The sequence below is a fragment of the Macrotis lagotis genome, chromosome 2 (assembly GCF_037893015.1).
Source record: "Macrotis lagotis isolate mMagLag1 chromosome 2, bilby.v1.9.chrom.fasta, whole genome shotgun sequence".
In the NCBI taxonomy this organism is placed as follows: domain Eukaryota; kingdom Metazoa; phylum Chordata; class Mammalia; order Peramelemorphia; family Peramelidae; genus Macrotis; species Macrotis lagotis.
Window position 1 is genome coordinate 295261605 of NC_133659.1, and position 27485 is coordinate 295289089.

The 27485-nt window shown below is 35.5% G+C and overlaps 1 protein-coding gene across 3 annotated transcripts in view; it reads left to right on the top strand.

The window, feature by feature from the left end:
- The window catches only part of OTOGL (otogelin like), a 228740-nt gene that overhangs the window by 31452 nt on the left and 169803 nt on the right, over positions 1-27485 (top strand). For all 3 annotated transcript variants that reach the window (XM_074226513.1, XM_074226511.1, XM_074226512.1), the window contains exons 10-18: positions 1424-1530; positions 5609-5715; positions 6382-6507; positions 10772-10880; positions 12024-12070; positions 12576-12721; positions 13852-13975; positions 17705-17882; positions 25562-25686. In XM_074226513.1, the coding sequence (XP_074082614.1) occupies positions 1424-1530; positions 5609-5715; positions 6382-6507; positions 10772-10880; positions 12024-12070; positions 12576-12721; positions 13852-13975; positions 17705-17882; positions 25562-25686 (1069 nt within the window). The remainder of the gene's footprint in view (positions 1-1423; positions 1531-5608; positions 5716-6381; positions 6508-10771; positions 10881-12023; positions 12071-12575; positions 12722-13851; positions 13976-17704; positions 17883-25561; positions 25687-27485) is intronic.

A 27485-nucleotide genomic window follows, 5' to 3' on the forward strand; every position in this document is an offset into this window, starting at 1 on the left:
TGGAGACAAAGTCAAAAGTTCAGTACTTAGTAAGTACTTAAATATTCATTCATTCATTCATTCATTCATTCATTCATTCCTAAGATCTAGATTCAACTCTTGGATCTGTCACTTAGTAGGTTGAACCCATGATAATAATGACAATAATGATTAATGATAATACTTAGCATTTATATAGCACTTTAAAGTTTTCTTGGGATTTTCCATATGCCATCTCATTGGATCCTTACAACAGTCATGTGAGGAAAGTGCTCTCATTCTCTCCATTTTATAAATGAAGAAATTGAAGTTTAGTGGCTTAATGAGACTAGGAGATTGAGGCAGGATACAGACTTGAGACTGCCTGACTCCAAGCCAACACTCTGTCTCCTGGGCAATCTAGCTATCCCATGATGGTGTGTAGTAAAATATGGAAAAGGGTGTGGGAGGGACGCAATCTGTATAGTGGAGGAGAGAGTCACATAATAGAATTATAAATCTTTGGAATCTATTGCCGTTTGAATAAAATGGCTTTGTGAGATCTCTGTTCATTAATAAATGAGGTTTTTTTATGGTAAGACTGCAAGAGAGTCATGGTTTACATGTTAGAAGGTGAGTCTCAGAGACAGAGAGTTCTGGGGTAAAGTTCCACTTGGTGGACAGATTATTGAAATACCCAATGTCCCAGGTGACTTTCCTGGTCTACAAACTGCAGAGCAGACCCATTTCACAAGTGGAGGCAGTTCTACCCTTTGAATTTCTCACAAATCCAGCTTTTAAAATAAGTAATGATATAAATTATTTCTGAGGAAAAACTTATTTTATAAATCTTTTTTGTCTTCTTTTTCTTTTCTGGAAAAATGGAGAAAAGAGAAGGTACATTTTCTTTTTTTATTTAAATTTTATTTTTCCAATTATATGCAAAGGTGGTTTTCAACATTCATCCATTTTCAAGTTTACGAGTTCCACATTTTTCTACCACCCTCCCTTCCCTCCTCATGGCAGCAAACAATCTGATAAAAGTTGTACATGTACAATCTTGTTTAACATATTTTCATATCAGTATGTTGTGAAAGAAAAATTGGAACCAAGGAGAAGAAAAACATGAGAAAGGAAAAAAATAAAAGAAGTTTTAAAAAGTGAATATAGTATGCTTTGCTCTGAATTCAAACTCCATAGTTTTTTCCTCTGGATGTGGATGGCATTGTCCATAACAGGTTTTTCAGTATGGTCCTTGATCACTGAACTACTGAGAGGAACAACATCCATCAAAGCTGATCATATCACAGTGTTAATGTGAACAATGTCCTCTTGGTTCTGCTCACTTCACTCAGCATCAGAGAAGGCCCATTTTCTTAAGTAATTTTGAGACACATATAATATGACAGATGGGGAGGAAACATGAGAACAGTTCACTGTCTAACCATACTCTTCTTCTGGGCAGGTGATTTTCTTCAAATGCCAGATACTGCTGCAGTTTCCTTTCCTCAGTTGTCATGAATATATTGATCCATATTCCTATATTGCAAGCTGTATCAATGATCTTTGCAAGTAAGTGATCTATCTGATAACAGAAGTCAGTTTTTAAAATTTAATTAATATTCTTGATCGTGTGTAAAGATAGTTTTCAACATTCATTTTTATAAAATGGTCTCACTCCTTACCCCTCCCACTCATCTCCCTAAGATTGCAAATAAAGTGATATAGGTTATACATGCACAATCATGTTACAAATATTTTCATATTAGTCATAGTGTGAAAGAAGAATCAGAACAAAAGGGAAAAGCCATGAGAAAGAACAAAACGGCAATTATAAAATGTGAAAACAGATGTTTTGATCTGTATTCAGACTCCATAGTTCTTTCTCTGGATGTGGATGATATTTTTCCATAATGTTTTTTTAGAATTTTCTTTGATTACTATATTGCTGAGGAGATCTAAGTCTATCATAATTGATCATCACAAGGTTGCTGTTACTGCTTACAATGTTCTACTGGTTCTAATCACGTCACTCAGCATCAGTTCATCTAAGTCTTTCCAGGTTTTTCTGAAATCCATTCATTTCTTATAGAACAATCTTATAGAATGATCCATAATCCATCATTTCTTCTAGAACAATCTATAAGATTTAGTCATTCCAATTGATGGGTATTCCCTCAATTTCCAATTCTTTGTCACTATAAGAAGAACTGCTATGAACATTATTGTACACATGGGTCTTTTCCCTCTTTTATGATCTCTTTGGGATGCAGACCTAGTAGTGCTATTGCTGGACCAAGTATATGTACAGTTTTGTAGTTAATGAAGAAGAAATATTCTTTAATATCTAAGCTATTTTCTAACCTTTGAAGAAGGAAGCTATGGCAGGGTCTGAAAGTATCAGAATGATGTCACTGGGAAGACTGAGACGTTCAGGTCACATTTCTGAAGAAGCCACCTCCATTTCTCCTGAGGCTCTGCCTTGTGGTCCCAGCTTCCAAAGCTATTTTTACAGGCTTATATTATATAAATTGAATCCAGTAATGTCAGGGATGGTCAGTGTGAGATAATTCATTAGCTCTTGCCAATCTTTCTTATCATTTTTAACCATGTAAATCTGGTTCATTCATTCATTCATTCATTCATTCATTCATTCATCAACCAAATATTAGGTGTCTACCATATGGAGATAATTCAGAGTTTAGGGGAATGAGAAGTTTGTATAACACATGGTCCTTGCCAACATATGGCTTATCATTGAGCAGGCATACATAACAATAGCTATGATACACACTATCATATTTTATATTCTTTAGAAAATATAGAATCAAAAATATACTTCAAGAAAGAGCTAGTGTTTTATTTGGAAAATTAAGATCAAGTCGGATTGCATCAGGTAAAGAAAGAGAGTGAGGACTTTGCAGCTAGGTGGAAAATCTGAATTTACAGTCAGGAATACCTGAATTCAAATCCTGTCTCAGATATTTATTACCTATGTGACTATGGACAAGTCACCTAACCTCTCTCAGTCTCAGTTTCCTCCTCTATAAAATGGGAGATAATGATAGCTCCTACCTCTCCAGGTTGTTGTGAGGATCAAATGAAATGATATGTGTGCAGTACTATTCAAAAATCTGTAATGTCCCTCCCTCACTCCCTGCCCCCCAACCACCATATTGCCTGCCTACTAAAGTTCAAAGTCCTTGCCCTACCACCTACAACTTCGAGGATCTTATCAATCTTATCTTTCCAAATTTATCTCATTCCACTCCTTTCCATGGACTTGATATTCCAGCCAAACTTACTTCTGCATTGTCTCCCACACATGACCTTTGCTTATTCTGTCTCCATTCCTTTGCTCTTATTATTCTAATCTTCTCCATCACTCTATCTATTGAATTTCTCTGAAAGCCAGTTCATGCCCCACAGTCCATAAATCTTTCTCCAAACTTCTCAGCTGGTAACGAACTTTTCTACTTTGAATTCTTTGCACTGCTCTAAATACTTATCTTCTATTATTTATATTCAGTATCTTGCAAAAATGTATATATATCATCACCAGGGCCAAGACTATCTTATTTAAAACTTGTATCTTCCCCAGTCTCTAGCACAGTGCTCTTCACATAATATGTCTTTGAGGATTGTCAAATTTTATATTAAATATCTATTAACATTTTTCTTTATAAGATATCAAATCATGTAACTATTACTTTGCTTCCAAATTATTTAGTTTATAAGGAGAGACATTTTCTTTATTCCCCATCTTAGAATTGTCTAACTTCTTTTTTTCCATCTTGTTATTAAACTAGCATCTAAAATAAGTGAACATGATCCCTTTCCAGATTGGATCAGTGAGATATCATTTAGTGGATTAATGATTTAGAATATCATGTTAGGAATCTGTATGAATATTTCCAGGATAATAATAGCTGTCTGGATTCCTAAGATCTCATCAAACCAGGCTCTAAAGAGACTGTTTTTTTTTTTGTTTGGGACTTAGTCTCAGTTTATTAGATTTTCCTAGACCTCTCAATTTGTTTGCCAAGTCATTATTTTTAATGAAACTCAATTAATTGGACTATTTTCAACTGCAGGCTCCAGTTAAAGTAATTCGGAGTCACACGCTGTCTGAGACGGTGATTTGCCAATAACATGTTGAAAATTTTGAGACCCACAAATACATACAGCCTCCTTAATGTCATTCATCTGAAATATTTTGTCATGTTACCCCATTCTATTTTATGAGCTTCAGGTTTTTTTTTGTTTTGTTTTGTTGAAAGACACGCTTTTACACTACCAATTTTATAGATTTGTGCTAGACTCATGTTTCAGGAATATGCTTGTTTATGATAGTCACACAATGCCACTCAAAAAGAGACAGTATAATATAGTAGATAGACAGCTGGCCTGGAACCAATTCACATCCTTTTGATGCCACATACCAACTGTATGACTCTGTCCAAAATGATTGTCCTATCCTTGACCCTGTGCAATTCTTTTTTTTAAATTAAATTTTATTTATTTAAGGCAATGGGGTTAAGTGACTTGCCAAAGGTCACAAGTCAGGCAAATATTAAATATCTGAGGTCACGTTTGAACTCAGGTTCTCCTGACTATAGGGCCGATGTTCTATCCACTGCACCACCTAGCTGCCCCTCCTGTACAATTCTTGAAGACCAGGCAGCAGAGCAGTTGCTGCTATGCAGTAGAAGAGAATTCTCCTTCCTGGAAAGTTCTTACTTCAGTGAATTTATGGACTCAGACCAAAATAAAAGCTAATAATAGCTTTGTAATTTATAATTTCTAAAACTCAAAATTGTATTTGAGATGTTATCTTTTAAAATTTGAGTATCCTTTGGAGGTTTTATGAAGTTCTTTCCCCTAAGAATCATATCCTATCATAATGAATTTTAAGGGATTATCTGAATTGTTTAGTTTGCTGTAATTTTGGAATACTGATAATTGCTCCAAATAGATGGAACCTTGGCGGGGGTGGGGGGGAGGTGAAAGCAGGATATATAAATGTTATCTGTTTATAGGTATTTTGTGTAAATGGAACTTAGCCTTTTGCATTGAAAACTAACAGGATAGGTATAGTAAGAAATGCAAGGTAAGGAGCACATTTATTATTAGAATGGATATTCTCTTCCAATAGAAATGAATTCATAACCCTTTGAGAGGTCTAGACTTGAGATTTTTAGGGGTTTTGTGTATTTGTCTGGTTAATCTGTTACATTTGTCAATTTGGTAGAGTCTTTTGATCTCTTTTCATAATAATGTTTTTCAGTGCATAAAGTAAAATACAAAGAATTACAAGGGAAGGCGATGATATCAAAATGTTGTTATTAAAATATTAATAAAAATAATCTGACATACTTCAGGTTAAGAATCCTTTGTCTACATAGTAGAAAGACCTTATGGAGAAACAGTCATCAATCTTCATCAATCCAGGTATATTATATTAGTGTATCTTCTACACTGAAACATATACTTGGCATTTAAAAGAACCCATCCTGTCACCAATTATTACTGAAATTGCCACAAAATGACTGGCAAGAAACAGAAGGAGAAGCACAGTGGTTTAGAAAGGTCAAATGCTTGCTTACTGCCTATTCTTTGTGCAGGATTCTGCTTCCTTTTTATTTTTCAGAACTAATGATGATCATACCTATTGCCGAGCTGCCACAGAGTACGCTCGAGCCTGTTCCCATGTTGGTTACCCCATTCAAGAATGGAGAGAAGACTTTCCAGCATGTGGTATGTTTTCTGTTTTTTCCAAGTTTGTTGTATTTATTGATGTTTATGTTTAGTCAAGGGTGGCATAAATGGTGCTTTATCCTTAGGCACTCATATTTGAAAGGTTCTCATTTGGGCAGCTAAAATAGAAATTGTTCCTGTTTTCAGTAATGCCCTCATCCCACCCTGCCCTACCATGGTTGCAAATTTAGTGAATGCCTTTTATGGTCCAAGTGATACAATGCCATTTTTTCTTCCTTCCATGTTGTCTTCAATTGCAAATGAAAGCATATTTTTTGTTATTTGTCCTAAGTTCAACAACTATTGGACTCCATCTCGTTGTCCTGATCTATTTCTTGCCACTGGACCCAGATGGCTCCAGAGGAGAAAATGAGACTAGTGACTTTGCACAGTCTTCCCTCATCTAAATCCAATTCACTTGCAAGTCATGTCATTACCTGCTTGATGTCACAGTCCTCTTTGAGAATGAAGGACAACAACTTATTGGTCACTGGATTGTTCTAAGAAGAAAAATTAGTGCTCAAAATTGACTCTGATTGTGGTCTGGCCAAAGGAAATTATATATGTGTATATACACATATATAGTTACACTGTACCTAAGTAAGATTTCCTCTGAAAATGTTGAGAATCTGACTGATGGATGTCTCATCTGCTTGAATATTTCAGCTGATAAATGTGATGATAGTCTTATTCATCGGGATTGTATTAGCTGTTGTCCACCCACCTGTACTTTTGAAAAAGAATGTCTTGGGAGCAATCTCCATTGTCTTGATGGATGTTATTGTCCTGATGGTAAGTGTTTCCATCCAACTAATACAACTTTGTAGTTATCTGACCTCAAAGGAAGAAAGAGGGGAATGATTTCAAGTGACCTTCTTGGTCTTCAATTATGACTTATGATTCCTGGAACAGTACTTTATGATGGAGTTTTGGTCAAGAGTGTTTAGTGGAAGCTTAAGTCTACAAAATTCTCACTGAATACAGGTAGAAAGGTGTTTTTGATGTGACTCACAGCAGAGAAATGTCTTTAGTTGGGTATTTAAAGACAAGTAATTGATATAATAATTGAAGTTGCATCTGTCCTTTAAAATAAAAGTAAATTTGAGGGGGAGGTAGAAGAATATAACCAAACATCATGAAACTTTTATGCTCAATTAGATTTTAATATTTATTTTTATTAATACATTTATTTTATTTATTTATTATTTTATTAATACATATTTAATAAATCATTACGTATTTATATTTAAGGAGATTTCCTCCCAGGCATTGTCTGACACACAGCCAACTTTTTCTCAGGTTTTACAGAAAACAACTTTTTACAACTCACCTTTATCCCATCTGTAATTGGAGCAAATTTGATAATTTTGGAAAATATCTGATCTCAGCACCGACTTCCCTTTGTGGTAATTTTTGGAATCACAGATGTTGTGCTCATTATGGCTCACTCTGTTGACCCACATTCCTATTAGGATTCACAGGGAGCAATGACTACTACTACTATCCCTTGGGGTTTTCTTCATTCTAACCCATTTTCAAACTCTTTATGCTTAATGGAGCCTTCATCAGTGACTCCATCATGTTTCCAGTTTGGGATTTCCTATGGTACTCATAATCTGTACTATACTAAATAGTATTGTATAATGTATTTCTCTTAAATTATTTTATTCAACTCAACAAGGCTTTATAAATAATAACTGACATATGTCATGGGAGGCAGCATAATACAAAGAAGGAGATAACTGAATTTGGAGTCAGTAAACCTGGGCTTGAATCCCAGCTCTGCTATTCCTCCCTGGGTGATCTTAGTCTAGTCATTTCATTTCTTCCTCTTCATCTGCAAAATGAAGGCATCAGCTAAAAATCACTTCAAAGATTCCTTTGTTTCCTCTCCCTTCCCCCAGTCCTTTCCACCTTTACTTTTTCCCCCTCAATTAGAATGTAATGATAGCAATTATTGTGTTTATTTCTATATGTACCCCAAGTGATGAGCACAGTGTTTGAAATAAAAGAGTAAAAATCTTAAGGAATTCTTTTTCTTTCATTTTCCCACTCTAAATGTGCCATGTTATATTGCTTTAGTTTGCACACACACACACACACACACACACACACACACATACCCCTTGGGTCTCACAAGAACCCAATGAAATTGAGACCAGGGTGTTTTCTGATTCTTATTTTATAGAAGAGGAAACTAAGGTGCAGAGCTAAGAAATGAATTCTCTGTGGTCACAAACACTTACTAAATGTTGTGAATGGGATTTAAATCTTTTTTTCAAAACTCAAAGTCAATCCAGCAACTATTATGCCACTCTGTTGGGCAGCTCCGTGGCACAGTGGATAGAGCACTGGTTGTGGAATCAGGAGCACCTGAGTTCACATCTGGCCTCAGACACTTACTGATTACCTAGCTGTGTGACCTTGGGCAAGTCCCTTAATCTCATTGCCTTACAAAAACAAACAAACAAACAAATAAATAAATGCACTCTTCAACTATAGGGTAAGTTTCTTGAGGTCAAGAACTGAAAATTATTAGCACTTTCCCATAATGCTTTAGCTCAGTGAGTTCTTTTAAAGAACTCAATATGTTTGATTCTATAAGTACTTGAAAAATAGAGCCCCAAAATAACTTTCATAGATTTCTATGTTCCCCTTAAGTTGCTGTGTGTTTTAATACTTCATACTTCAAAGATCTATAATTTTTTTCACTATTTATATATTCCTATCAATCAGACTTCTGTATAATCAATGAAAATGTCTATTAGGCATAATGTACCAAGGAATAATAAAAATGCCTATAATAGAAATACAAAGGGACTTTCCAAGGAGTTTTTTTCCTAACAGAGAGAAACAATATATGCAGGGGAGTAGTGATGAGAGAGAGGTGTTTTCATGGAAAATCACAGGGATCCTTAAAAAATTGTTTGCAAGAAGAAAAATCCAACTCCTTTTTATATTATAAGGAAGTAGTTCACTCTAGTTATACATGTATTAATTTATTTGTCACCAAAATGCATTTTGCCTGCAAGAGAAGACTGACATGTATTGAAAATGTTTCCAATGCTTTGTAAAATTGTAGCTTATCATGCCAGTTATTGTTAGAAAATGTTACCTGCATTTTAAAAATTAAATATAACTTCTACTTCTGCCCCTTGTAGCTATGCATTTGCAGCTAAGTTTTATTTGCCAGTTGAAAGCATAGGGAAGTTGATTAATGGGTTCTCTTTAAGTAACAAGGGCAAAATTCATATGATTATGGTCCCCACTGGCACAGGTGAGAAACAAAGGGGTAGGCGCCTTCAATAATTGTTGTATTGAAAAAATTTCTGAAGAACTTTCATCTAGTAAGATAATCAAAACTGACAAAATACAGCTTATAATGTATCTCTCTCCAAGGGTCCATTGGTTTTGGTTGAATCTTCTCTTTTCATAGTCATTTTGCCTCCTCTTTCCTTTGATCAAGTTAGACAACATTTATGGGTCTTCTGTGTGACAAGTCAGCAGATTAGTTACTTATCACGGTATGTGTTCACAATAAGGCCTCTCTTGGACTGAAGAATTGTTTATTGCTTTTTTGTTGCTTTTGTTTTTCTCATCCTTCCATGTTGGCCTTTTGTAGAGTGGCGATTGGGATAGATTAGAAGGTCTATCACAGGAGATGATGGACACGTTGTAAACTTCACCTCTCTATATCTTTGTACTGATCTTTCAATGCCCTCACTTCTCATTTTCTGCCTTTTAGAGATCTTGTCTTCCATCAGAATTCAGCTAAAATACCTCCTCTAGGGATTCTTTCCTGGTTCCCCAAGCTGTCAGAAGTTTGTCTTTGAAGGTGGTTTTCCAGCTACTCTGTGTGCATCTTATATATGCCTATTTATTTGCATGATATCTTCCACAATGGAAAGGTAGTCCCTTGTGGCAGATACTGTTACTGATTTTCTTTTTATTCCTATTGTTAGGAAGTTCAGTATTAGAACATAGTACTTAATAAATTGTTGAATAAAATTTTAGCTAGTAGATTGCTGTAATGTATCACAAAGATCAGACACTGTGATAAGGTTGTATTTATACCAGGAGGCTAGGCTTCAATATTAGAGCTATAACAAGCATCATTGACCAAATCGATAACACAAACAAAACAAATCATATGTTTATATCAATTGATACAGGAAAAAAACTTTTGATAAAATATAATTCCCATTCCTATTAAATAAACTAGAAGGCATAGGAATAAATGGAGTTTTTCTTAAAATGATAAGTAGTATCTATCTAAAACCAAGACTGAATATTATCTGTAATGGGAATAAAACAAAACCTTTTCAGGGGTGGAATTATGAACCAACCAGTTTGGATGTTCTGGAGAATAATTTGGAACTATGCTCAAAGGCTCTCAAAACTAGGCATATCCTTTGACTCCTCCTTCTTCAATACCATAACATGAAGAGATCAAGAAAAAACCTCAATATATTCAAAATATTTATGTCAATTTTTTAATGGTGACAAAGAATTGGAAAAAGAATTCCCCATCAATTAGGGAATAGTTGGATAAGTTGTGCAACCCTATTGTGCATTAAGAAATGATGAAGGGATTCTTTTCAGGAAAAAACCCTTGGAAGGCTTATGTTAAGTAATACAAAGGGAAGGGAACAGAACTAGAATTTCATACTCAGGAGAAGCAATATTAGAATGATAATGAATTGTGAAAGATTGAGCTAATCTATCAATACCATGATCCAGAACTGTTCCAAAGAGCTCATGATGAAAAACATCTATTTTTCTGACTGCTTCCCTCACTCTTCCCTTCCCCTTGAAATATGGCCATTTGCTTGGCTTTTGAGTATCACATTTCTTGCCCTTTTTTGTTAGGTAAAGGAGAGGATGGAAGGAGGAAAAGAATTTGGAAGTGAAAATAAAAATAAATTAAAACAAAAATGCTTATTGAATGATGAATTGACTGAAATATGACCATGTGATTCAGATTTGGTGTGAGACAGAACCTGAATGCTTTGTTCTTTATTTTAAACACTATCTTTAAATATATACTTTCACACAGGTCTCATAATGGACAATGGAACTTGTGTTTCCTTGGAAAAGTGTCCTTGTAGTTATCGTGGATTATCTTACTCAGTTGGCTCAGTAATTGAACAGGAATGTTCTGAATGGTACGTCACTTTATCTTTCTAATGGTTTCTGGTGGGAAGACAGAAGATCCTTCCTTCCAGTCATGGAACCTGTCTCCAAATGACCACATCTATCCTCAATCCCCCAGCACTCCCCTTCCCTTGCCCCTTCCTTTTCTTGTGTAAAGCTCCCAATGTCCACCCCTTCCCTCTCCTGTCCTTTGGATTCTCAGGTATCAACAATGACAGCCATTCAAGAGCCACTGGGAAGATTCTACTCCTATCCCATCTCCCAGAACTCCTTATGACCACCAAAAATGACCCTTAGAGGGGAGGTTCTTTGCTAGAGGGAAATGATCTGTGAGTTAAAGAACTTTGCCTCACCATTTTCCACTTTGAGTGATGTACATGGAATGAACAGAGATATGTGAAGTATCATCTGGGTTGCAGATTTCATAACAGCATCTTTCTTCCCATCTTCCAAACTATTACTGTCCAAGTCACTTCTGTCCTTCCTTTCACTGAGGTATTCACCCATAATCTCAGTGTCATCACCTTGATTTCTCACTCTACCTCATTCTATAATATGTCCAATCAGTTGCCAAATCTTGTGTGTTCTATCTCCATAATTTTTATATCTGTTCCATTTTGTCTACTTATACAAAACAACCTAAGTTCAGTCCCTCATCATCTTGTCCCCATACTAATACAATATACTCCTAATTTCAATCCATCCTCCACTTAACTGTCAAAACGATTTCCCCCAAACTCAGGTCTCAATAAACTCCAATGGTTTTCTATTGACTCTTGGCTCAAAGATTTCATATTCATATCATTTTTTAAGATTTCTTTTTGATATATATTTTATAAAGGATATGGTCATCAGTGGAATAGTATACACATGTGATTTATAAATAAGTGTATACATAGTATATACATATGATTTTTAAATAAGTGTATACATATTAAGAATATGTATTCAAAAGCTTTTATTTAATGGTTAGAATGAATGCTCAAGAAATTTCGATCATCATTGCTCTAAGCAATCAGTTCACTTTTTCTGAGATTTTTTCCTAGCTTGGCTTACTTAAAATCTAACTACATTCTGTTCTTAAAATTAACATAATATTTAAATATAATATTGAATATATATTAACCCAGTATTCTTTATTGTATCTCATTTAGTGTTTGTGTCGGTGGAACTTGGAATTGCACAAAGTTTGATTGTCCAGGTAATCTTACAGTTACTAACTTTTTGATTGAGCAATTTTCTCTAAAAATAGAAAAGTAATCAACTCTAAGAAGTGGATGGTACTGATTTTGTAGAAACACATTGACTGAATTTATGTATAGCTTGCCCCAAAGGACAAAAGGGCAAATAGTTGCAATGACCGTAAGAAATTAAGTTATACTAGAATTCAAGAAATGGATTACCAACCAGAAATAAGGATACAACCAGGGAACATCAATTAAATGAAATATTTCTCCTAGTTCTCTGACAAAAAATATTAGAAAGTTGTGAAGGATTGTAAAATGTAATGAGTAGTAGAAAATACATCATTTAATGAATTAAAAAAATAAAATTGGACTGAATAATTTGGAAATTTATCCCAGAAACTTGTCAAAAGCAACCAATTTATCATTTAAATCTTTCAATTAGCTTTTAATTAATCAAGTTACAGGATTACTCTACTCTGAACTGAGCTGTTTTTATTCTATCTCCCTTTTAATTTCTAGTTGAGTGCTCAGTGGTTGGTGATTCTCATTTCACAACTTTTGATGGTCGTCATTATACTTTTTTTGGTGTCTGCCAATACATTCTTGTGAAAGGGACTGGGAAAGATAAATTCACAATCACTCTACAACAAGCTCCTTGTGATGCGGTAAGAAAGACATCTTAATTAAAAATCAAAATGACTATGTTGCTCAATGATTTCAGATGACAAGCCATGTAACCCAAGCCTGGTAACAAAAGTCAATGAAGTTTTTTTTTTTTTTTTTTTTTACTAAATGAGTAAAATCATAATGAAACAAATCCACATGACTTAAATAGTTATGTTTTTCCTTGTAAAAGTGATTTCTGTTATATTAGTTTTTTGAGCCTTTGATGCATGATTGCCTAAGGGAAATAAGTATTTGGTAGGTGTCTTAGGGAGATAAATTCTTTTGATGACAGGATTGAATATATTGAATACACTACCAAATGAATATGAGGCATTTCTTAATGCACTAGAACATTTGTTTCATATAGTTTCTTGAACTAATAAATATGTAAATAATTTATAGTGGAAGAACTTGAGGTCTTTTGTCAACCTTTCCAAATTTGACCATCACTTATGCTTAGCAGAGTGACTTATACATTCTTGATGAATTCATGTGAATTTATAGTTTCAGTACTTAATCTGGATTAATTTAATGCTATACTTAAAATGATAATAAAAGGTTACATTTATGATAATATCTGGATACTCATATTTACATAGTGATATGTAATTAACAATATGATAATTTTATCTCAACCAGTTCTGTGAGGTGGGGAGGCGATTGAGTTTTGCCATTTTGAAAAAAATGTATGTCAGGAAGGTAAATCTGTTTTGGAGGCTTCAATGTTAATAACTTATTTTTTGTTCTTGTGTGTGTGTGTGTGTGTGTGTGTGTGTGTGTATGTGTATGTGTGTATGCTTATGAATTTTGAAATGTGTCTGACCTCAAAACTCTATTTTCACATTCTGTATTGAAGATGGCAATAAGCATTTATTTGCCCAGGTGCCAAGCTACACTTTGGGCAGAAGAGTTGTGAAATAGATGTAATTATTGCTCTGAATTGCCCCTTTTTATTAACAACTATTCTTGTATCAAGAATGTTAATTTACTTTGTCTCTGTCTTTGTCTCTCTGTCTCTCTTTGTCTCTCTGTCTCTCTCTGTCTCTCTCTGTCTCTCTCTCTCTCTCTCTCTCTCTCTCTCTCTCTCTCTCTCTCTCTCTCTCTCATCAATTATCTGTTTTCTATTTAGAACCTTGACTGGGCCTGCCTGCAATCGGTCGCACTACTTCTTGAGGATGATTTTAATAAACAAGTGATCCTTAATAGAGGAGGTGAAATCCTCACAAGTCCAAACCAGGGTTTTAATTTGAATGGTAAGGAATATTCTTTAAAAATGTTTTTAAATTCTTTTGATTGAGATCTTGTTTTTATATATGGCTCACTTCCCTCCCTCCTCTCTAGCATGTAGATTCATCCCTTAAAATAAAAAATAAGGAAGAAAAGAACAGTACAATTCATTTATACATCAATCATGTTTGATAGTCCAACAGTGTCCCAAATCCATGGTCTCCAGAGAAGTGAGGGAAGTGTAGTCTCATACCTTTTTTTCAGGGTCAGACTTGATCATTGTAATTACATAGTGTCAGAATTCAATTTTTTTTATTGTTACATACATCTACATTGTGTCCCAAGGTCTCAGGGTAATTTTAAGTGATTTAAACTCAATCCCTTCAAAATTCCTTAAAAGGGGACTAATACTTTGGGGGACACCCTGTGTGTTTCCTATTTTTCTTATTTTTGCTTTACTGCACTTTTCATCATTTCATATATGAGGAATTCTCTTATTGATCGTTTTTCTCATGATAAAGTCTCAGAGAGTGTACTAAGTCTAAAGACTCTAGGCACCAACATGGTTCACTGGATAGAGTGTTGGAACTGGTCTCAGAAAGCCTGGAGTTCAAATCCAGCTTAGGCTGACCTTGCTGGTTTGACATGAGGGTCAAATGAGATAATATTTTTAAAGAGTTTGGCACATAGTAGATCCTAATGTTAATTAATATCATATTCATGAATACCAATATATTTATGGATGCTAAATATTTTATAAATACATATATTAATACATTTATCATTATTTCATGATATATAAAATATATACTATTATATTAGATAGGCTGGACATTTTGAAACCTTTAAGTATCAGGGTGAGAATGGAAAAAGTGTATCAAAGATGAGAGAGATTGAAAAATGGACAATACTTGGTTCTATATCTGTGATGTTGTCTGCTTTCCTCTCAGTCTCCATCAATCCCACTTAATCTTCTACACTGGTACTTATTATTTAGTGATTTTTCATGGATTTGTGTCAATGGTTTAAGAGGTTTATAATAAAAATTATGTTTCTTTTTTCGTAAGGCAATGGAGTTAAGTGGCTTGCCCAAGGCCACACAGCTAGGTCATTAGTAAGTGTCTGAGGCTGGATTTGAACTCAGGTATTTCTGACTCAAGGGCCAGTGCTCTATCCACTGGGCCACCTAGGCATCCCATAAAAATTCTTTACTGTTGTTATAGGCACTAAAATTGCAGCACAGTAGTATATATAACATTACCTTAGGAACTCAACATACACTTTTGACATTGTTAAAAATGAGTTGAGGAAAAGAAACTGGTTGATATTATACTTTATTGAAGCTCCAATATATCCAGGAAGTCTCTGTCACCATTCTATCCCATAGGAGCCTCTGTTGTTTCCAACTTACTAAAGTAGTTATTGTGCGTGCTCATTTTTGTATCTAATTTTTTATGTGGGCATGCCTTGTCTATTCAATTAAGATTATAAACATTGAGGATCCAGTTGGGTGCACTGCAAGGATCACTGACCCTGGAGTTCATGATCACTCAGCTTTAGATCCTGTCTTTGTTGACTAATGCTTATGTGACTTAGGTGACAAGCACAAAGCTTGAACTGATTCACATTCAGTCCATGTTTGTATAAATATAATACGGTAGGGGGAATCATGAGTGAAGACGAAAGATGAGTAGAAAGTGACGGCAAAGCTTTGAGCTTGAAGTGACTTTGAAAATGAGAGCAACATTGCTCAGGTCAGGGTATGTGTTGAGCATGTTGAAGTTGAGGTGTTGGCAAGGCATTTCAGAGGAGAAGCTCGGCAGGCAATTGGAGACCATGCACTGTGGCTTGGGGAAAAGAAGGCAACAAGATGCAAATGTAGTCAGTCATATATAGCTAACAATGAAAGCTATGAGAATCACTGAGATCTTTAAGAAAGGCTCTTACAGGAAAAGTCAGAGTCAGACAAGGAATGATCAAGTAACTGGTATTTGCTAGGACTGAGCTTTGCTTACAAAGATTTAGATGAACTAAACTTGTCTTCAAGGAACTTACATTTGTCATGGGAAATTACATGTATATGTAAAACTATATGCAAAATACAAGGTAAATATAAGATAAATTCAGGAAGAGCTAAGTAACACAATGGTAAGAGGGCCAGGCCTTGAGTCAAGAAGACCTGTGTTTAAATCTGACCTCAGACTCTTACCAGCGGTGTAACTCTTGGAAAGTCACTTAAGCCTGCTTGTCTCAGTTTTCTCATCTGCAAAGTGAGTTGATGAGGGAAATGACAAACCACTTTAGCATTTTTGCCAAGAAAACCCCAAATGGAATCATGAAAATAGGTGGATATTCCTAAAAATGATGAAAAAACAGTAACAATAAACTTTAGGAGAAGAGAAAAAGGTAAAATCCCATATTTAGAGACTGTAGGAGGAAAAGGTAGTTTGTCTAGTTGTGAGAAAGCTGACCTTCAGTCTTGAGGACTTGATTTCAGGTCCCACCCTGATACATATGAATCAAGAGATTATTACTGCTTTACTTCTTTGTTTAGTGTCCCAGGCAAATCACTTAGAGGGTAAGCTGATCAGCAACACACAGAGTAAATACTTCATCATCTGTATTAACCCTCTCTCCAAAAGGGGGAGAAAGAAGATCCAGAGATAGAAATAGAAGAGAAGTTTAAAGAAAATTATAAAGTTTAGGGTCATGGAAACCAAAAACATGAAAACATTTTTTATATTTATAATTAATACAAATTTCAAGGGCATAAATATATGTTTATGCAATAATGAGTTGCTGAAAATTGAGTTCAAATTGTTTTTTTCTCAATAGAATTATATTTTAATGTACTGGGAGAATTTATTATTTAAAGAATAATCACCCCTTAATTTTCTGCCAGTAAATCTGAATATTCATGAACTTGGTTACAAATATGAGTTGGTTATTTTTTTTTGAAGTTTTCTCAGTCTGTGGAAGATGCAGATCTAATTCTCGTTATTCTTGGCTAGTCCAGAGAGTGAAATATTATCTCAATAAATCTCAGGATTGACATTAAGCCTTTTAATAGACATCCATTAAGCAGATTCACAGAATTCACAAAATCATAGAAATTGAAGTTTTGAAGGGGTCATCTAATCAAACTCAAACCCATTAGGCATTCCATTATAATTTTTCTTGTTTTCAACTGTGCCACTTTGGGGGGTTTTCTTGATAATGACATGGAGTGTTTTGTCATTTCCCCCTTCAGCTCATTTTATGATGAGGAAACTGAAGCAAACAGGGTTAAGTGACTTGTCCAAAGTCACACAGCTAGTACCTCAGTCAGATTTGAACTCACAAAGATGAGTCTTCTTAATCCAGACCCTGTGTTATTCACCGTGCCAATTACCTGCTTATTATAATAGACCTTATCACTGATTGTTCAAAGTCTGCTTAAAGACCTCCAAGGTGGAGGAATCCATCAACTTTTTTTTTAGAAGTTTTTCCTCAAAAGCTTAAATTCTAAATGAGAATCTGCCAAGTAAGACAAAAAGGACGATGCCATTACTTTTCTGCTCCAAACTATGTGGATCCTTACTTTAGTTCTTATACTTCTTGAACTCTCCTCATATTGGGTCACTTCACATCTCAGAAGAAAAATATTTTTCTCTGGGAGCTGAAAATATTTCAGATCATTCCTCAAGATTGTGGGAAATCCTGGAGAGTTTGAGGTGAACTCTCTAAGCTGATATATGTGCTTTCTTCTTGTGCAGGACATGTGGAAATTCGAAATCTGTCCTCTTTGTTTATTGTTCTGAAAACTAGATTTGGTTTAAAGATTATATTTGCTAAAGATGGGGCAAGACTTTATATTCAACTCAGTACTGAATGGAAGAGAAGAACAATGGGTCTATGTGGAACTTTCAATGGCAACATCAGAGATGATTTCATGTAAGTATTATCTTTACATCATTAACTTGAGTGTAGTGACTGATCTCTTAAAGGATAAATTATTGACTCTAGATTTGATAATAGATGCCAATTACTCTAAGAAGTATAACTCTAGTTTAAAAACTGATCTAACTTTTTAAATATCAACTTCATTTAATATTCTCTTTGGTTGATATTCAAGTAAAAAGAAGTAGAGGTAGATGCCACCATTCCTGTCTAGTCTTATGGCTAGACAGTCAAACTGGACACTTTCAGCCTCTCAAATATATGTCATGCTCCCTGACCTCTAGGCTGCTGGCACTTCTTTGAGATTCCTAATTCAGAATTTTTTTTAGGTTTTTTTTTTGCAAGGCAATGGGGTTAAGTGACTTGCCCAAGGCCACACAGCTAGGTAATTAAGTGTCTGAGGCCGGATTTGAACTCAGGTACACCTGACTCCAGAGCCAGTGCTCTTTCCACTGTGCCACCTAGCTGCCCCTTAATTAAGAATTTTAATGTAATTTAAAAAAAAATTAAAACTATTCGAACTTTGAGGAATACTTTGAATACACATGTATCTCTGTGCCTATGTACAAACATATATACATGGATATTCATATTTCTTTGCATAGAGAGCAGGTTAGGAAGACTGGGGTTCAGGTCCTACCTCTAATAGATATTGACTGTGTGACCAGTGGAGACTCACTTAAGGTCTCACTTATCTAGGGCAAGATGCCAGCTTGCAGAGATACTGAATTCACTCGATGAGCTCAAATGAACTCACTATCTCTATCCAACATAATAACAATTTTTCTAAATAACTTATTTTTGGTCTCCTAGTTACTTTAACATGGGCCATTATGCATTCTTTATAGACATGGAGAACAACATGTAATCATCAGTTTTTAATCACTTGATTGATGATTGTTCATTGAGGATTTATTTCTTGCCCAGCACTGGGCTAGGTGCCCTGGGTCCTACAGAAGACCTCAGAAAAATGATCTTTGGCTTTTAAGAGCTAAGTTGGGGAGGACAACTAAAAGACATCAATTAAATAACAAGGCACTTCCTATATATATATATCAGGAATTGTTGTAGGCTTGCCTGGATATACAAAAATAGACAGAATTTAAGACTTCCTTGTAGGACCAAGTACTTTATGTCAAATATTAAAATGTAAACTCCATTGCATACTACTAAGTCCTAAGCACACAGTCACAAATTTAGAGGTAGAAGAAACCACCAAGATCATCTCATTCCACCCTCTCATTCTGTAGAAGAGGGAAGTTTTATGATTTGCCCACAATTACAGTTTGTCAGAGGTTAGATTTGAACTCAGACCTCTTTGACTCCACAAAGTTCATTCCACTTGCTGCACACTGTAATCCTTATTGTATCAGCCAATCCAGATTCTTTTTTTTTTTGAGACAAATTGTATATTTGAGACAAAATATATAATTCAACCACAATTTTTTTGTGCCTGACCAGATTGGGAATCAAGATTTGGGTTCCAGTTCTTTTTATGTCTTGGATCAGCTGGGTAGACTTGAGTAAGACATTTACATCCCTCTGGACTCAGTTTCCTCTATTATAAAATGGCATTTTATAGAAATGCTGTATAATAGAACCTAGGACACAAAAGGAGATGGGGATAGAAAAGGTAACAATATATTCAAGGACAAACTTGACAATAATTTTCCCCAGAGATGATTCTTTTTCTGACCAAATTTAGAGATTTTCTTCCTTGTCTAGTCAAGGACCTATGAGGACTCAAGTGATATTTCTCAAAAGGAAGGATATTTGTAAGAGTAGAAATTTGACTGAATCATCTGTTCTCTCTTCAAGCTTGACAAACTTATACATCACTCCTACTCTGAAGCAATGTGGGTTCCAAAGTTAAAAATACTAAAAAGATCTGATTTCTAATTTAACATATCTCCACAGAAAATTGTCAAGGGGGTGGGGAAATTGTTTTTCCACACAGGAATGTCTGGCAATTATTTGGATGGTTTTAAATTTAAAACATACACTAGCTGAGGATGTTTACTGATAATTGACCATCAGGCCTTGAGACCTGGCTTACAAAAACTCTAATAGTAAGGAACAAACATAAATAAAAAGATTCATAACTTTTAGACTAACTTACAAATGTTTCTGGATAAAAGATAGACAGAACAAACACTGTATCAGGAGCCACAGAATATTAAAAAGCCCCAGAAGGAGAACCAAATACATTAAGAGAATCCTCTAAGGAAAATTTACAGAAGGAAATAGGCAAGAAACATACAGGATGAAAATACATGAACAACTTAATGGGAATTGACATATATATATATATATATATAGAGAGAGAGAGAGAGAGAGAGAGAGAAACCATTCTGAAGAGACAATGGACTTTTCAAAAGATCGGAGTATTCCTGAGAGAAATAAAGTCTGACATAGATTAAAAATTAAAGTATAAAAAAAACACAAGTGATTTGACTTCCAGGGTGGAACCAAGATGGTTGTGTGAAGTTAACTAGCTCTCAGAGCTTTTCCTTATGTAACTTTATTTTTTTCCTTCTTTTTTAAAAAAAGATTGTTTATTTTTGTTTAATTATTTAAACATCACTAAAATAGTCTTGTAAGAACAAATATAATCCTTCCACAAAAATAGAAAAACCTCGTGAAATATAAAAATGATAGAAAAAGAAAATAAAATTGTACTTTTAGTCCTCTTTGGATTCCATCAGTTCTGTGTATGGGATGGATCGCATTCTTTATTATAAGTCCATCAGAGAAGTTGTTTCCATATTTTTTCCCACAGTTGTTATTGTTAATTGCATTTCCTTTCATCCATTCCTCCCCATTCTAATTTGTCCTCTCTTTTTCTCCTTTCCCTTTGTGCCTCCTCAAAAGTGTGTTATGGGGTAGAGGACAGAGCACCGGCCCTGAGGCCAGGAGGACCCAAGCCCAAGTCCCACCCCAGACACCCAACAACCATCCAGCCACATGGTCCTGGGCAGGTCACCCAACCCCACCACCTTGCAAAAAAACAAAAGAAAGTGTGCTGTAGCTGACTACCCTATCCCTTGATCTTCCTTCTCTGCTATCACCTACACTCCTCCCCTTCCCCTGTACCCTTTCTCCCATCTCCTTCCTCTCCCTTTTCCTCCAGGGTAAGAGAGATTTCTATACCCTATTAAGTGTATATGTTGTTTCCTCTCTGAGTAATTTCTGATGAGACTCACTCATTCCCCTTCACCTTCTCCCCTTCTACTCTATTGCAAAAACTTTTTCTTGACTCTTTATGTGAATTATCTTAGTCCGTTCTGCCTCCCTTTTCCCTTTCTCCTAGGACTTTCCTTTATTCACCCATTGACTTCATCTTTATAAAATATTATACCTTCATTTTCAGCTCTCTCTTGTGCCTTGTCTAGATATGCTCATTTTAACTGCTCTATTATTTGAAATGATTCATATGAGTTATCAGTATCATCTTCTCATGCAGAAATACAAGTAGTTCAACATCACTAAATCCCTTATCATCTGCTCTTCCCATCCATCCTCTTTATGCTTTGCCTGAGTCCTGTACTGGGAGATCAAACTTTCTGTTTAGATCTGGTTGTTTCAACAGAAAAGTTTGAATGTTCCCCTATTTCATTAAATGTCCATCATTTCCCCTGGAAGGGGATGTTCAGTTTTGCTGAGTATTTATTCTCAATTGTAATCCAAGTTCTTTTGCCTTCTGGAATATCATATTCCAAGTTCTCTGAGCCCTTAATTTAGTCACTGTTAAGTCCTGTGTAATCCTGACTGCAGTGCCATGATATTTAAATTGTTCCTTTCTGTCTGCTTGCAATATTGTCTTTTTGACTTGGGAGTTCTGGAATTAACCAACCCAGATTCTGCAAGATCATGGCAGATCTTACCAGTCAAGTCCCACTTCATGTTATTCAAGGAACAGTCTAGAAAATATCCAGGATGATGTACTCATCTTCAGAGGATTGTCTCAGGGAGTGATATTTTTTGACCCCAGCTACTCATGAAACTATTCTTTAAGTCAGGGGTGGTGAGATGTACCAATAGAGACAGTACCCATATTGAGGAAGTCATAGAGCTCTTTAAACATTGAAGAATACTAAATAGAACATACCAATCCTGGTGGTTCTTACATCTGGCCAAGGAGACAAAATGATGCCTTCCAAACATTTTATAAGACATGTTCAGGTGAAGAGGAGGAGAGACCTTGGGGACACTACTTCTGATCTTGTGACACAAAGCCCCTTAGAAGGAAAAACTTTACTGGGGGAAGACAGAGAACCCAGGCAACATGGTTTCTGTTCCAGAAACTTTAGGATAATATGAAGGAACCTGGTGGGGCCAGGCCACGAAGTTCAACTGGCATACAACTTCTAAGATACCATCAAGTAGTTTTGTATTTTTACTAATTATTCATGTTACATGTAACATATAGTGCTATGTGATTCTGTGTGACTTCTCAGTGCTTCAGGCCATTCTCTAAGGCTACTAAGCTGCAAAAAAGTGCTCCCTGCACTAGTAGAGGGATTTCCTCACTTAAGGTACTCCCCAATGAAATAATAAATTAAACTCCTAGATTTTTCATTATTACTGCTACTGAGATGTTAAGATAAACATTTTCTGCCTATTGAAGGAATCTGAGTGCTCTTAGAGCACCCTATATTTTAGATTCCTAGAGATAATAGGCCCAAGTTACCTAATCTTACTTACAACTGTATGACGGTATGAGTTCTGAAGTGGGAGCTATCAGTGTGGGCTGAAATAGTTGTACAAGGATCTTTAGAAGATAGTGGGTAGAGTGCCAGGCCTGAAAACAGGGGAACCTCAGATCAAATCCTGCCTCAAACATTTAATAGCCATGTGACCATTTAACCCTGAATGCCTCACATCCAGGACCATCTGCAGTCATTATGATTTATATCTGGCCCCTTGTCCCAGATGGCTCTGGTGAGACTGGTGATTTAGCACAGCACCCCCTCATTCAAATTCAATTCACATGCATGTCATGGCATCAAATTTCTCTTATCATGGTCTTCTTTGAGAATGAAGGACAAACATCATAGAAGGTATGGGACTTAACTTAGACCTTGAAGGATGGATAGGATGTGAGTAGTTAGAAATGATATTCTAGTTAGAGAGAGTATCATGAGGATAAGCACTAAGGAAAAGCAATCTTTTATCTTGCCATTTAATAACAACTAATTAAATAATAACCAGTTTTCATATGGAAGGAGATTAGAGGCATTATGATCAACTTTTTAGAAAATATTATCTCACTTTATTATCATATCTCACTATTGACATACCAAACCTTCAAGGCATTTTACAATTGAGAAAACCAAGGTAAATCGTGATAAAGTGACTTGCCCATGATCACATAACTAGTAAGTATCTGAGGCCAGATTTAAATTCATAACTATCTAAGCTCATGATTACAAGACAAGAAATATGTCAGTCTCTGAGGAATATTAAATTTATCAGAGGACAATAGAGAGGTACATGGTGAGTGATAGAGTCTCTTATTCATAATTTCTGTACCCCAAATAACAGGAATAAAAATGTCATCAAGGAATTAAGTATTAATTTAAATGGAAGAGAAAAGAAGATGGACTGGACATGTGGCAAGGATGAGGCATGATGACAGGTGACTAGCCGGAGTGGTTTCCTTGAGCTGTCAGATCAAGGAAGGTTTCTGATACAATTGGTGAGGTGAACCTACCAGAAGGAAGTGCACAGGTTGGGCAGGATTGGATGGGTTGTGAACTAATCATAGGCCCTTTTGAATATAAGAGAAATGGTATAGCAATAGTGATTATAGACTTATTATTTGACCATCTCTTTTATCTCATCTAAGATATGGTTCATTCAATTTTCATATTATGTTCAGTTATGGTTTTAGAGAAAATATTAATATTTATTATACTTTCTATACAACCGAGTATGGAGTAATAATATTGAAAGATTATTTCAATCCATTTTCTTGCTCTGATGTGTCTTGGTATGAGCTAGCAGTTAACATAGACTAGAGGGTAGAAGTATCTGCTTAATTCTAAGGCCTCATCTCTTCCATGAACAAATAATCAAAAGTTATGTCAATATGGGACATTATTTCAGGGCAGGAGGTGGCTCACAAGCATTGTTTAACTTTCTGAAATTTGAAGTCAAATTCTCCGACTTCACAGGGAGTCAGTATACTTTGACAAACAAACTTGAATGGACAATTTTAATCTCTTGAAAATTGCTTTTAGATGGGTTATTACAGTAGGTCAACAATGGAAATGGTGATATTTATCCTTCAAAAAAGATACAAATATATATTATAAATTTATATATTATATTGAAACTTGCCTCTCTTAACCTTGTCATTTGTTCCTAATAAATGAAATATGATAGGCAAAACTCAAGTAGGTTTTTCCCAGCAGCCTTAACGTCTTCCTTACCCTGTTTAGATCTGTTGCCTCTTTGAGTTTTAGGAAGGTAGAAAAATGGGAATAGAAAAGGAAGAGGAGTGGAAAATAGACACCAAAGGGAGTCGGAATGTTAGGCAACATTCTGAAATGGTTTGTGGAGGTGTTCTGTGGTTCGTTAAAATCCAAGAACAAGTTGTTAAATTTTCAGTGTGAATATTTCCACCTTAGAAATGGGCAAATGGTACAAATAAGGAGTTGATTAATTATTTTTATTGATTAGGTTTAAGAAAGTGATGGAGAAAATATTAACACTATAGGTTAGAATTAAAAGTGTATTGTGAATATTTTTGAGAGCTGGTTGTTAAACATTTATCAGCCTATAACTACAAATCAGAAATGATAACTGCAAATTGAAAGTGCTAGAATATATAAAAACAGCTGCCATAACATAGCATCGACTATTTCAGACAAAGCCAGACATTGTGCTAAGCACTTTTACAAATATCTTATTTGATCATCACAACAACTGTGGCAGATGGAACTGTTATAATCTCCGTATTGCAGATGAAGAAAGTGAGGTAAACAGAAATTAAGTGACTTGCCCAGGATCCCAAAGCTGGTTAGTGCTTGAGACTGGATTTGAATTTAGGTCTTCCTAACTCTAAGCCAGGGTGATATTCATTGTGCCACAAGGTTGCCTGAAATACCTCTCCTCTTGGCCCCCTTCTTCTTTAATACATTGTCAAGAGAGGTTGTGTCTATTTAGCTGTAGCTGAATGGTACCAGGGCTGAAGCATTTGATTAACTGGGACTGACCTGAGATGATGGATAAGCTGACATTTATCTGACTGTCAAATTTGTCTATATTTGCAATCAGTGCCTCATTATGTAAAGAGCATGGCACCTCCATAATCTTGGTTAGTAAACTAACTTGGGTTTTAAAATACTTAACATATGGCAGACCTTGTATTAAATGTTGGGGATACAAAAAGGACAAAAGACAGATTCGTATTAGATTAAAAAATTTTAAATTTGTTCATTTTGAGGAGCCTTGGACCTTAGAAGATTCACATATCCTTTGAACTCCAAGACTTGGCCAAGAACAAAGATTGTCACTATAGGTCATTTTCAGCAACCTAAAGGATGGTTCGTCTTTCATTCAGAAGAGAGGCATACAGAAGAAAGAGGAATCCAAGCCAAGATGAAACAAATAGGAGACATATTACAATTAATCATCAGATAGACTTTTCTTATCCTTTTCTTATTTAGGTCTCCAGGAGGTATGATTGAAGGAACTCCACAGCTTCATGGAAATGCATGGAAAGTTTCCTCAGCTTGTTTTGCACCTGTTAGAGTTCCTCTGTTAGATCCATGTAACATCAACCAAGAAAACAGTAAGCCTTCATATGAAGATACAACCCTGGGGGGATTCTTCTGGGCATTAGCAGAATGTTGGGACTGAGAATTAACTGGGTGGCACATTTCAATTCTGCTTTTCTATGAAACACGATCAAAACAATTGGTGCTACATACACTTACCGTATTATATTACTATCAGCACTAAAAAATTGAAAAACATAGTAATATTCCTTTCTTTAATCTAAGTTCCCTGAAAAGATCACAGGGGGAAATGGCTGCTTCTAATTTACTTTATACTCATAAGTTTGCCTATCTTGTGTGTTCAAAAGTGTATTATTCAGCTCTGATCCTTCCAGAATGCTCTGATAAAATCTCTTACATTCACAGCTAGAATATGTCAGTCCTAGGAGATCTGCCATATTCCAACTGTGGTTCCATTGTATTACAGCCAAATGTACACATACCTGGCTGTGTCTCTTTGTTGCCATCAGATAACAGGTCCAGACCTAGGGCATAAATAATGGAGAAATGAGTTGGTCAGCAAGGACTCTGACCTCAGCAAGCAGTGTGAGATCTAGGATGTGGCAAACTGAAGTTGTTTTATCTCGCTGCTCCAATTTGGAACGCCTGGGCAACTCACATGCCAAGAATGTCTGGCTATCCTTCCCTTAAAGGAAAGGAGGAGGATGTAAATAAACACTGCATATTTGGCTTTAAATGGAATTTTTAGCCTCCTCATAAAGTCATTTGGTGTAAAATGTATATTGTACATGTGAATACATGAATTTACATATACTTAAATATTATGCTTATTTTAATTGATTCTTTCACTTGTGGAATATAAATGTTTCTCTGGTTTGCTTCTAATATGCTGGTATCATTGATTACACATCCAGAAGTGAACCAATCTATTTTGCTATGGATTTTGTGGTGTTGTTTTATGGATGTTTTCAGTGAGTTTTATATGTTTACTATAGAGCTGGAAGGAAACTTAAAACTCATGTGGTCCAACACTATTATTTTTGTTTATTGGGGTAGTCATTTAGTTGTATCCCATTCTTTGAGACTCCACGGGGTCTTTTGGCAAAAAAATGAGTGGTTTGCTATTTCCTTCTACACTGTGTCCCAATTTTGCAGATGAGGAACTAAAGCAAATAGAGGTTAAGTGACTTGCCCCGGTTCACACCTAGTGTCTGAGGTTGTTTTTAAATTTAGTGCCCCTGACTCTAGACCCAGTGCTGTATTGTGCCACCTAGTTGCTTTTGAAGCCTGTGTCACACCCACTAATGTGGGTCAGTATTGGTTCCTCTTCTTCTTTCTGTCTATGCTTAATAACTTGGGGCCCTGGTTAACTACAGTGGGTTACACTATCAAACTTCTGGTGATCATTCCCACATTTATGTATTGAGGTCCAGTCTCTCTGTTGAACTCCAATTTGCCATCATCAATTGTCTACTTGATATCTCAAATGGAATGTCCTATAGGCACCACAAACTACACACATCCCCGACTAACTCGTTCTAACTCTCTCTCTCTTTCTCCCTAATTTTCTCTTCACTATTGAAAACACCATCTTTGTGGTCATCAACTCTTTGCTCTCACCTACCGCACATCATTTCTATCTGCTCAACATTTTTCATCTACACTTCCTCCTCCTGGTCATGCTCCATATGTGCCACAGCCAAGAGGCTTCTATTTGACTTCTTTATCTCATGTCTCCCCCCTCTCCAATTGCCAAAGCATTTTTTCTAATGCTCATCTGATATTACTCTCCTATTCAATAGATCCATTATTAAATAAGAATGACATGTCAGTTCTTGTAATGAGAGAAGCA